General features: G+C 36.7%; 1 protein-coding gene across 2 annotated transcripts in view; it reads left to right on the top strand.

Moving 5' to 3' along the window:
* Positions 1-12,293, top strand: part of SYN2 (synapsin II) — a 466,588-nt gene that overhangs the window by 388,651 nt on the left and 65,644 nt on the right. For both annotated transcript variants that reach the window (XM_054033948.1, XM_054033949.1), the window contains 2 exons: positions 6,320-6,382; positions 9,434-9,576. In XM_054033948.1, the coding sequence (XP_053889923.1) occupies positions 6,320-6,382; positions 9,434-9,576 (206 nt within the window). The remainder of the gene's footprint in view (positions 1-6,319; positions 6,383-9,433; positions 9,577-12,293) is intronic.

The following is a 12,293-nucleotide window of genomic DNA, read 5'->3' as shown; positions in this document are numbered from 1 at the left end:
TCATTTGCATACAAAGTTTCATTGTGCACCTACATGGTCATTTGCAAATACTTAAATTAGAAGCCAAACTATCTATCTGTTTATGAACTAATCATATTTGGGTGTGTAAACATGCACATTTAGATTTGAAAAGTAGGCTCTTGATGACCAAATTTGTTCCCAATAGTACGTAAAGTCTATTGTTCCTTGGGACATAATAAGGGAAAGTAGCAAGTGTGTGTTTTTGTGCTGCTAAATTTTCACTCACAATTATGTAACAATGGCCAAAATCTGCCTAAATGTTGCATATTTACAATGTTTTAACATCTTTCTGCAAGTCAAATGAACTACTCTGTTGAAAACCAACTTTGTTAATGCATAGTTCTTTCATAAAAGATATTACATTACTATTTTAATTCAATGGAATGACCAATTGCATTATTGGGAATAAAAATGTGTGATTAACGTTAAATTGGCTGTTTCTGCTAAAAGGCTGCTGATGTGAAATACTATTCAGATGTATCAGGCTTAAATGTATTGCCATTGTCATCAGGAGTATACCGATAGCATAAAACAACTTGGCTATGCATAGGATGTTTTGAAATTCTTAAGGTGGCTGTTGTTTTTTCCAGGATACTGCCACTTCTATTTTAGCTCTGTGTATGAATTCCTACCTTTCCACATTGACTGCATCTTTTATTCTTTACTCCCAGATAGCAGAGGACAGTAGGTTGTCACTATCTAAAACATGAGATGCACAAAATGCCTTCTTTGGTTAAAAATAATCCTAATTGTACATATTTTCTTTTAATCCATTGTAGTTGTTATTTGATATGATATACCCATTCTCTTGCTTCCTGCCCTGTCCAGGAGTTTAAATTCAGAGAGGATGCATAGTCTAGGTTTTAGAGCAGTGAATTTGGAGGAACCAGCAGACTAGGATTCTGTGTTCCCAGCTCTGCGACTGACTTACTGCATGAAGAGTATGAAGTCACAATTGCTGTATTCAAAGATAATTACCCCATTCAGGCTCACAAGAATCTCATAATGAAATTGAAATCCCAGCTGCAACTGGAGCTTGCAGCAGCAGAGGCCAGATTTCAAGGAAGAAACATTAGCTAGCTACCTTGTTGGCTTGTGGCAAAATGCCTCTCTGCAGAATACTATTTTTTTTAAACTTGGCCATTCTCAACAGAAGACACACAGCATTACATAAGAAATTCCAAACTTCTATTGTAAGCCTTAAGACCTTCAGTTCATGTTTTCTTTCTATTATCATGGTCAACATTTGCTTTGGGGGGAAAAGATAAATAAAAAATAAACTCTATTATGCAACTTCCTACAAAAACAACTGTAGGGGTTTTTGTTGTTCGTTTTTTAGGAATATAGAAAAATCAGTTGAAGCAACATTGACTCAAATGTGTTATTGAGGAGCAGTACTGATTGCAAAGTTGTGCAATTCTAACAGATCTACTAAGCCGCTCAACAAAGCTCCTACGGATTTTATAAAGAAGAAAATTAATGAATGGGTTACAACTGTAGTTATTAAAGGTTCAAACTATACTGTAGAAAATGATGCCTAAAATTCCCCATTAAATTCTACAAGGTGTCAGTGTGGATTTGATTTAAATCACTAGTCAGGAAGACTCGATTTAATCATGGATTTCTACATAAAAGTGCATTCTTGTTGGTTGTTGTAACCTTAATACATATTCTTCACAACTCAGAGGTAGATGTAGGTTTCATTTTTAGAAGGTACAAACTATACATTTTTAAGTGATTTATTTTGAAAACTTTTCAGATGAGTTTTACAGCTATATCAGAAAATGAATGATTGGTTATTTCATTTACCATAGTAATTGAAGCAGATATTTATGAAGTCATTGGGAGGTGAATTATCTCCAATTCAACAGATTAATCATTAATATTGGGGGGATTTTCTTGCCATGCTGTATTAGGAGGAGAACATCACCAGACAGGCATTTAAATTGTTTTATTTAACTAAAACAACAACGTTATGTATTCTGGATTTTTTTCTTCAACAGCAAACATATAATATTTTAACAAAAGAATTATATGATTTTTTGAATTTAGTTAAAAACTAAACAATTTTAGTTAAATATTCAAGTTTTTTAAAATCAGGTAAATTAAATATTTAAAAAAAAAAAACAAAAATTTAATCGACTAAGTCAGCCAGGTCAACATGAGAAAACTTAAAATATTGGCTTCTGCAGCTAACTCAGTCGTCTTCACCTTAATTTTCCTGTTTGTTCATAATCTGGAAAAGAAAAACAAGCTTTCCTGCTTTTTCAGGTCCCAAACAATTTCTCAATTTGGAATGAATTAGTCCAAAGGAAGACTACACTGTCAGAAGAAGCTACTACTGTTAAAAGTGAGATCATCACTTCAACAGTCTCTGAATCCAAGTGCTTAAGTGACTTCCACCAGTTCACTGATGTGACTTTCTTTAAAACATCATCAGCAAACATATATTTCTTGGATGGTTCACTCTTAGCTCTGAAGTTTATTATAGTTGGCATTATGGAGGGATGATTGCTGGATGTCCATGTCGTAGCCAACTCTTCTTCAGCAGTTAAGGTTTGACCCTGGTACCGAGTATTGAGAATATTTGCAAGAAAATGAGCTGGAGATAGTGCTTCTTCCATTCGTTTTTTTAATGCTTGTAATTTAATTCTGTCATTGCATATTTCTCTTTTTAAGATCTCACTCAGTTCCTTCCAAATTTCAACAGCGTCAGCAATAAAACAGCTATTTCCCTGCATTTTGTTCAAGGCTACAAAAATAGACTTCAGGGTACTCAGCATGTGTTCAATATTTCTCTTAAGCCCAATGTTGAGAACTTTGGCTTTGACCGTGCCTTCTATTTTTTCACAATTTTGTTCACAAACTGTCATCAGATTAGGTCAGTTCTTGATATAGTGCTCAAAACAGTCCGCTACTGAGTTCCATCGTACATCTTGTGGGAGAGTTAGCTTGGTTCCTCCCACGTTTTTCAGAGCAGCTGCTGCAAAGTGGTTGTTACAGAAGTATTTTGCAATTTACACAACATTAGCCTTTATTTCTGGAACACTGAAATCTTTGGCTAGGAGGTGCATCAAATGAGCACTGCAACCGTTTGTTATTAGCTTGGGACTCTCTTCACTCTCTTCTAAATATTTTCTTCTCATCTTGGATACATTTGCAGCATTGTCTGTGACCAAGCTGCATACTAGACATTTGAATTTTTTTCACAGTTTGTTATAGCTTTTACTGCTACTTCTTGTTGGTATTCTGCTGTGTGTGCATTTCCTGATGTATCGATTGTTTCTGTAAGGAAGACATTCCCTTCTTCTGTTGTCATGGAAGCACATACAACAGGATCATTGTGGACATTGCTCCACCCATCAAGACTCAGGTTAACAATTTCACCCTCTAGACCTTTTGCACACTGCTCAATTTCTCTTTCATATACTTTATCCAGCAATTTGCCTGCAACATCTGCTCTGTTGGGTGCACTGTATACTGGTCTTAATGACTGAACTGTGTTAATGAAGGAGATCATAGGGGCAGTTTTTTCATCAATTACCTCCTTTTGTAATCCGCTGGTTCTTATTACAAACTTATCTATGGTTGTTTCTGGATGATGGAGATTTTTTTTTTTCCTTTTTGCTACAGGTGATATACTGTGGCGATGTGACTGAAACACTATCAAACACTATCATTGGCAGATAACTTTGAAACTATAGAAAATGATGGTGATCTTGAAGGTGGATAACCTTCAGAATCCTGTATGTTGAGAATGGATTCTCCTAAACAAAATAAGTCAATGCAGTTATTTAATTATTATTACCAAACTGCTCATTTAGTATTACTCATTGCATTCACTGACACTCAGTACTACTTTAAAGGTGAAATTGTAAAAGGAAGAACTGCCTATTTCAGCTATTTATTTTTTTATCACAACTGCATCTAAAATGATAGTACCATAGAGTAACAACTATGTTTTTTGCTCAAACATGAGAATTCAAGAATAATCCAGAAGAAAGACAGGCAGTCTTTAAGAAAGAACCTGGAGATCTTGCATATTCAGACATGTTCCTTTCATCATCTTCAACTCAGCTTCCTCCTGAGAAGGAACATGTCTCATGATGATATTTCATTTGGGCAACCAGGCCTTGCATTTCTTTGTTGCATTGTTTACATTTTGTACGCATGCCTGTCTTACCCACAGGTAGAGAAACTTAAAATATTCCCAAACTGTGTCTCTCTTACAGCCTGCTGCCATTATAGGTTTTCCCTTCTAGTGTGAGAATGGTATGGTAGATCTCAAATCAATGAAGGCTACACTCAGAAAGACCTCAAGGGTTCTGGAATATACTGCTCAAACAGTTTCACTTTTGTTTCTACTGCCTGTCCCTCCCTTCTCACATTTATCTCCAGACTACTTCTCCTTGTCCAGATCTATTCCACCCCCAATAATCTTCTATTCATTCAACTTTTTGAAACTTTGCACTTTTAGAGAGAGGTAAGGGATTGACTCTGTGTACACAAATTTACAGAGGGACAATAGGGTTGAGGTCTGTTATTTCTCACCTCTACATATTATTTATTTATTTTAAAACATTTTGCTGTCGGGGGAGGGGGAGCTCAGTGGTTTGAGCATTGGCCTGCTAAACCTAGGGTTGTGAGTTCAATCCTTGAGGAGGCCACTTAGGGATCTGGGGTAAAATCGGTACTCGGTCCTGCTAGTGAAGGCAGGGGACTGGACTCGATGACCTTTCGGGGTCCTTTCCAACTCTATGAGATAGGTATATCTCCATAACAAGTATGTTCTCTCTAGAGCCACAAATCCACAGTTTGAGAACTGCAAAACTAAGAATCTCTGATGGTATCTTCTAGACTGAGCACTGAGTTCTATTGAATAGATAGAAAGATTAACTTAAATAATCTATACAGAAGCCTTTGGAACCCCATAAGATTGGGTCCCTAATCCATGAACTATTGGAACTTTTCTTAAACATTACATGAATATATTGTCTCATACTATAGAATTAGAATTTATAATTCCTATTCCATGATGAGATATTTTTTGAGCTATAATGTTTCTTAATTAAAACTATCTTTAGATAGGTTTTTTCCTCAAAAAGCATTTTTATCAAAAAATCCGATTTTTTTTTTATATCATTGATTTTTATCCACCCTGCAAGGTGTGGTGTAGAAGTGTACTATTTGTTTATGGCACTTTGCTTTATTCTCCCTAGTAATATCCTTGGTTTGATGGGCTCTGAGGAGATATAAGTCTTCTGTCTTCCTCCCCTCAAACACACACACATACATGCAGAGCATGGTAAGAACCAGCTTTGGTGATGGAGCACTGAAATCCATGAGAGATGAAGTGCCCTCTTTAACAAAGAGGATTTGGCTCTTATACTCTTCTCATGCTTTGAGATCACTGTCCTTATGAACACCAAAAATTACCTGGCTTGCAAATCAAATATATAATGGGAAGTCCAGGTGCTAACCCTGGGGTATCAAGTTAGAAATTCAAATTACAGGTACAGAGAATGCCATTAAAAAGCCAATATCCACTCTCCCAGCTATCTGTAGTCACCTGCAGGAGATCTTCTGCGGCTGAATCTGAGCAGGCTGAGAGACATGAGAATGGCTGTTATAAATGGAAGCTACACGTTTTTCAGCATCGCTCCAAATCAAGTTCTAACTGGAAAGTGGCAAATGTTGTTTTTAATGCTACATGCTGTGAGGATAAAGATCTTCTCTGTGTTGGAATCCTAAACTGAATTAGAATATTGTGGGTGTCTCTTTATTATGAAGAAGATTTTTCTCAGCAGAGCTTTGCAATAAATGAAGTTTCAAACTTCTTCGGATAAATTTGTTTTTATCTTCTGAGATTGAATCAAAAGAAAGGAATGTAGCTTTTGATTATGCAATCATCTAAGATGTTGTATGGGCGTGTAATTCATAATGTAGCCCAGCTCTATTTAAACAAACCCTTGGGTTCAAATTAAATATCTGAGCAATCCATGGATACTTCTAAAATATCCACATGGGAAGAGCTGTTTGACTACATTGTTTGTTGTGTTGTATAAACTAAAGGCAGAGATACATGGGACAGAGAGGAATGTAACATAGTAATAATGATGTTCTTGCATACACCAGTTTGACAGGTGAAGATATGCAGGCAAGTTTAAACCAGGATGAAAAAAATTCTAATGAATCCTGAACAGCTACTTCAGAAGAAGTTATTTTCATTAATATTAAAATGTTCCTGACTTCAATGGTCAGTTAAATTAATATTGTTTTTCTTTTCTTCTCCTCTTAGTTAACACTGCCAATGTTTCCAGTTGTCGTGAAGATTGGACATGCTCATTCAGGCATGGGAAAGGTGCAGGTCTTATTTATATATATGCTAGGGGTTTTCTGGTGCTAGTCTACATTTTAATTGTCTAAATATTAAAATATATAAATTTCTCCACAGTAGGTGTTAAAACTTGTGAGCTGGCCAAATTCCAACTCAGGGTCCTGATTTGGCAAAGCCTTACTTGGGTCCCTATTCAGGACAGTATTTAAGCATATGCTTACATCCCCAGTCAGCTTAAATTCTGGCCTTGAAAAATGGACTTAAGCACATGCTCAAATGCTTTCCTGAATCAGGGCCTTATATGATAATTCTGTGGCCTGCAGCAGAATTACTTGAAAAGTCAGGTTTATAAGCACAAGTAAAGATTTGCAGGTCTGAGAATCTGGTGAATAAATTCTCCTACATCTTCCTAAATTCCCATAGTAGTTTCAATTGGATACAGTATTTTTCATTTCCTGTCCTGTAGAGTTGCAGCACACTTGCTGCATTCAATCCAGAGGCAACTGCATTTCACTGGTGGGTGAAGCAATTTCCATATCACTTACATCTCACAATGGTGGTTTGAGTGTATGGCTCAATTATGCTTCCACTGATGTTAATGGGTGCAGGTACTCAATTGGTAGATATTTCCAAAGTGCTAAGAGATCTTCAGATGAAAAAGGATTGAACAAGGATAACGTGTCCTTATCCCCTTGGATTTCCAAAAATTCTATGAATTAAATATCAGCCGCTGAATAGTAGAAAATTGATTTTTGTCATTTTTCATATTTATTCATTAAAATATTTATCTTTGCATTTCAGATTTGTTAAGGAAATTTAATTTCCTTGATATTTAACATTTTGCATAGCTCTGAGCCTCCTGTATACAAGAAACCTTACCTACTACAAAATTTATGGACACAAACAGAAATATCCCATGATGGAACAACATAATTGCTTAAACATCCTTACTAGGAGTTGATTGGCTTAAGCAACCAATCTCTTTTTTTAATTTAAATTTTTGAATTTAAAAAACAAAACCAAGAACCTTTTTATCTTATCCACATTGTGACTTTACCACGCTGGATGTTCTTACTCTGTTGATTTGGGGAAAGTTTATGAACTCCTCTTTGTGTGAGGGATTTTTAATGTTAGTCACTCCATTATTCCTTCTCTCCCACCTGCATTGGTTCTTTAATGGGATTTTTTCTATATCATCTAACTTTTTCCATATATTCATAATTTTTCCACTATAGTGGCCAAATAATGTTCTCAAATATATGCATGCGACTCCCACTTAAATGTTTATACCATTAAAGACTTTGGCATTAGTACATTGTATCTATCTATAGACTTGCTAGAAAAGGATTGAGGAAAAATCTGCCTTTCAATTCTTTTTCAAAATTTTCTCATGATCTGAAATAGGGGAAAGTGAATGGTTTTATTGTGAACTCACAATTTAAACTGTAGACAGGAGGAGCAATTGGGAATGAGATTTTACAGATTTAGTTAAATTATAATCTCTTTACTCTCATCCATTTTGCAGATCAGAATCTTAATAAAAAGGCATTTTATTAATACTTGTAAATTCAGCCTGGTGTATAAGAAGTGTAATGCCTGTGGAAATCTCTGGCCAAATACGTTTCGGAATTTAGTGTAATAGAAGTGCCAGGTACATGTTATCTGCATTCCATAACAGTTGCTCTGAGGGAATGTTACCCGTATTTGTACATTACCTACTGAATGCCAAATCAGTGCAGTATCATTTTTCTACTTGTATATATTTTCTGACCAGCTTACACAGATTCCTAACCATCACCATTGAATTTGGCCTTTAAAATGTTCTAGTTTGTTGGATAAAATTTTCATTTCAAGCCAAAAGTTGGTGGAAATGGCTAAAGTTGTGATAATATAATTGGGCTGCTTTGACATCAAAGCTGCTACAGGCTTTGAATCCAGGCACTTATAGTTAACATTGAGCTTAGTCCAATTCCAATTGAGTCAGTGATGAAACTCCCATACACTTCAGTTGGAGCAGGATATGGCCCACTGTGCAAGTTACTGCACTCAACGTTCTTCTGATATACATGGTTACACCTTGAAAAACTATGAACTCATCCTTCAAGATACTGAGCTATTTTTTTTCAGAGGATGAGTGCCCTCCGCTTCTATTGAGCCTGAGTTCAGTTCAGAACACTTAGGACCTTGGAGGATTGGTTCCTGACTAGCAAAACATTTTTAAAACGTTGATATAAACTTTGTGTACACCCAACACAAGCTTTTGCACACATTCAGTTTTCACATTATTCCTCAAAATCTTCATTAGTATGCCTGTCACCTTATTTAAAAGTACAACACAGATACTAAATACCCAATAGGTGTATTTACTTATCTCAAAATTAAATATGAAGTCCTATAAGCAACCATTTGTGTTTTGGGCTCTAATGAAGATGCCTGAAGGCCGGAACAGCTGAACCATATTGGATTAAGACTATAGAATTCAATCCTTTAACAAACATCTCCCAGTCAGGAGAGGTGTCTTACAACATAATGGTATAAACAGACTCCAAAATTCATGGTTAGATAAAGCAATTAGGTTTTTCTTGTTTGGTTGGGTTGGGTTTTTGTATTCCTTTCCTTCCTTCCTCTTATTATAACTGATCCATCCCACACAGAAGTACTGTTCACTACATCCTTAAAACTGAAACGCCAAAGTGCTACAATAAAATACCTATAAAGAACTATTCCTAGAGATTGTTTATGTGACACAAAAATAAACATCAGTATTTTAAAAGGGTTTCCTCAAAGAAAATGTAATGTCGATACTTGATAATTGCCTTCTACAACAGTGAATGTTAAATTTCTGGCTAGAAATTATACATCTTATTGCAGGAATATTTTTGCTATATTCTAGTTTTGACAACTACAGCTTTTTTTTACAGATCAGATAAATTGTCCATTCTTTGTTTTGTAATCTGACACTATAAAAAGTAATATTTCTCACAGGAGTCATTTGCAATTGCATTTTACAGTACATACTTAACTATTGTTCTTGTTGTTTTTCTCTTCCTCATGCTGTTTGTGTTATGACAACAGGTTAAGGTAGACAACCACTACGATTTTCAGGACATAGCCAGTGTGGTAGCACTTACCCAAACCTACGCCACCACTGAACCCTTCATAGACTCCAAATACGACATCAGGATCCAAAAGATAGGCACTAACTACAAAGCATACATGTGAGCCAAAAATTATCTCCTTTCATTTTCTGATTTCGATATTTACAAAGCAACACCAAAGTTCACTTGATTGAAGTCTAATACCTCTTTTTAAATATTCCTCTATTATAAGCACTTTGTGGAGGAAGGTATTTTAGCCTTTTTTTAATTCATTGATGGTCATTTAAAAAGCTTTTAAAAAGTGTTAAAAGTATCTCAGCTGTTTCATGTTTATATTAATAATGCATTTTGTTGAACTCTATTTGTTACAGAAATAACAATGGAAATGCTCTGAGAGAATAAAATAAATAAATGTGATATTTCAAATGGAAAGCATACAGAGGTTATAAAAATGGAAATGAAAAGGGGTCTTGTGGAGAGTGCAAAAATGGACTTTACTTCAAATGGTTTAAACTTTGAAGGATGGCAAAGTACTTTCTAGTTATTTTTTTGGAGGGGGGCTGGGAGGGAGAAATTAAACACATGCTTAGGACATTCCAGAATGGTTACCTACAACTCCCATGTGGGCAGTGGTGAAAGTAAGTTAAAGGACTTACCGGTACACTGGAGTCCTGGGCAGGGGCGGGGCCTCAACTGGAAGAGGTAGGGCCTTTAAATCAAGATTTAAGGGCAGTGGCAGCTGGGAGACTCAGGGGAGATTTAAAGGGCCCAGGGCTCTGGCCGCCACTATGGCAGCGGAGCTCCGGGCCCTTTAAATCTCCGAGGGAGCCCTGCCGCCCTACCCCGGGGCTCCGGCAGCCGGTCTCGGGCGGCGATTTAAAGGGCCGGGGCTCCCCGCAGCGGCAGGAGCACCAGCCCTTTAAAGTGCTGCCCGAGCCCGGCTGCCATAGCCCCAGGGTAGCAGCAGCAGGGCTCTGTCAGTGATTTAAAGGGCTCGGGGCTCCCCGCAGTGGCAGGAGCCCTGGCCCTTTAAATCGCCAGCCTGGGGAAGCCCGTTGGGTCCGGCATGGTGTACTGGCTTACTTTCACCTCTGCATGTGGGTCAATTCTTTCATAGCAATTTCTCAAAATAGTTTCAGGGAAACAACAACAGGAAGTGTGGTCTGATTGTTTTATAGGTGACTTTTTAAATCCCTTCAGCAGCAAGACCCAATTTTATTATTAAAAAGCTTTGAGACTACTTTAGGTCATTTTCATTCACAGGGAGACCTGAATGTATAACTCTTAACTAATGGCACAGAATATTTCATTCTAACCACACCTGATATAACTGAGGCCCCAATCTTGTAATGACCTTTAGACAGATGTAGATAGAGCTTGGAGTGGGTGCTCACAGCTCTGTCTTTTCAGGGGTCACTGCAGGATCAAGACATAAATTAGTTACTCATAATTCAGTTATTGATGCAATGGACACAATATATATTGTATGCACCTAGGAATTCCCATGATTTTGGAAAGGTGAAGAAATTCTTGTACATTAAATTTTTTTATGTATTGCTATATTTGAGCTAAAGTACAGTCTAACTCCTAATTTTTATTGGGCTCCAAGCAAACCAGAAATACTGAGATTAACACATCTCTACCATTTGTTTCAGAAAATGCTGCATTAATACACATAGTATGGAATTAAGCAAGAATACAAAAACACAGGAAAAAGAAACAAATAGCAAATGAACTTCTGTAACAGAAAATACTCACTGGGACCAAGGCTGGGTCTCTTGGAAATCCTTTCTGAAGATAATTCTTACAATAAAATTTCAGCAAAATGTCAGTAAAATGCTTTAAGCATTTTTGCAAATTTTCAGGCACGGTTACCAGTTTTAAGGTAGATGCTTAAGAATTTGAAAACAGCTGCGGCCCTATATGACCTCCTTGTCAGCATCTTTCATCTGATGGCTCCGAAGGAGCACAGTTTTAGCAGTAAGGTACAACTGCTGAATGGTTATGACACACACCCCTGCAGGAGCAGCAGATGCACAGTCCAGATGAGCAATTCTTTGAGGTGTTGTACCTCATCGACAGTGAAGTTGATGGGAGTTTAGAGCACTCTGTGCTTCACAGGGCTGGGCCCTAGATTTGTTGCATAGACTGCAGACCAAACTTATCTTAGGAGACTTCAAAAACTGAATTAAAATAGTGGTTTTTTTTTTTAGACTTTTTTTTAAATCTCCATTTTCTCCAAGATCGGGGATTGTGTCTGACCCCTGTGAGCCTAGCTGTTATTCCCCTAGATTCTTATGAAGAAATATTGATCTATTGTTATATACTCTAAAGCAACATGAAAAACAGGCGATTTACCAAATCACTGTACAACACCTCATATGCATTCATATAAGTTTTGTCAGTAGTATCTTGTTCTACAGCTGGTTCTCATTTTCTGCTATGACACAGAAACAGAGTACTTAAAGAGCCACCACAGAAAATACCAGCAGAACGTTTGTTTTTGTAGTTTAAAAAGTGTTATTAAGAGCTTCTGTGTTGTAATTCTGTGGGAAATTGTGGTATAAACTGGATCCATGACTCACAAAAAAAGGGATGTTTAACATTTGTCAGTGGAGATTATAGCCAAAATGCAATGTTGGATCGCTCCAAATACCACAGCTCCTCAAAAGATTTCATGACACACACACAACTACCCAGTACAGGATTCATTGTATCTGACTTCAAGGAAATATAATTAAAAAGGGTGAAGCACAATGAAAACATACACATATGTACAAAAGTACCAACTGATCTTAAATCCCCACCCTCTTTTTCCAAAAGCAACACACATTGAA

This window comes from Malaclemys terrapin, chromosome 7 (assembly GCF_027887155.1).
Source record: "Malaclemys terrapin pileata isolate rMalTer1 chromosome 7, rMalTer1.hap1, whole genome shotgun sequence".
In the NCBI taxonomy this organism is placed as follows: Eukaryota; Metazoa; Chordata; order Testudines; family Emydidae; genus Malaclemys; species Malaclemys terrapin.
The sequence above is the reverse complement of the archived record's forward strand: the minus strand, read 5'-3'. Positions and strand labels throughout refer to the sequence as shown.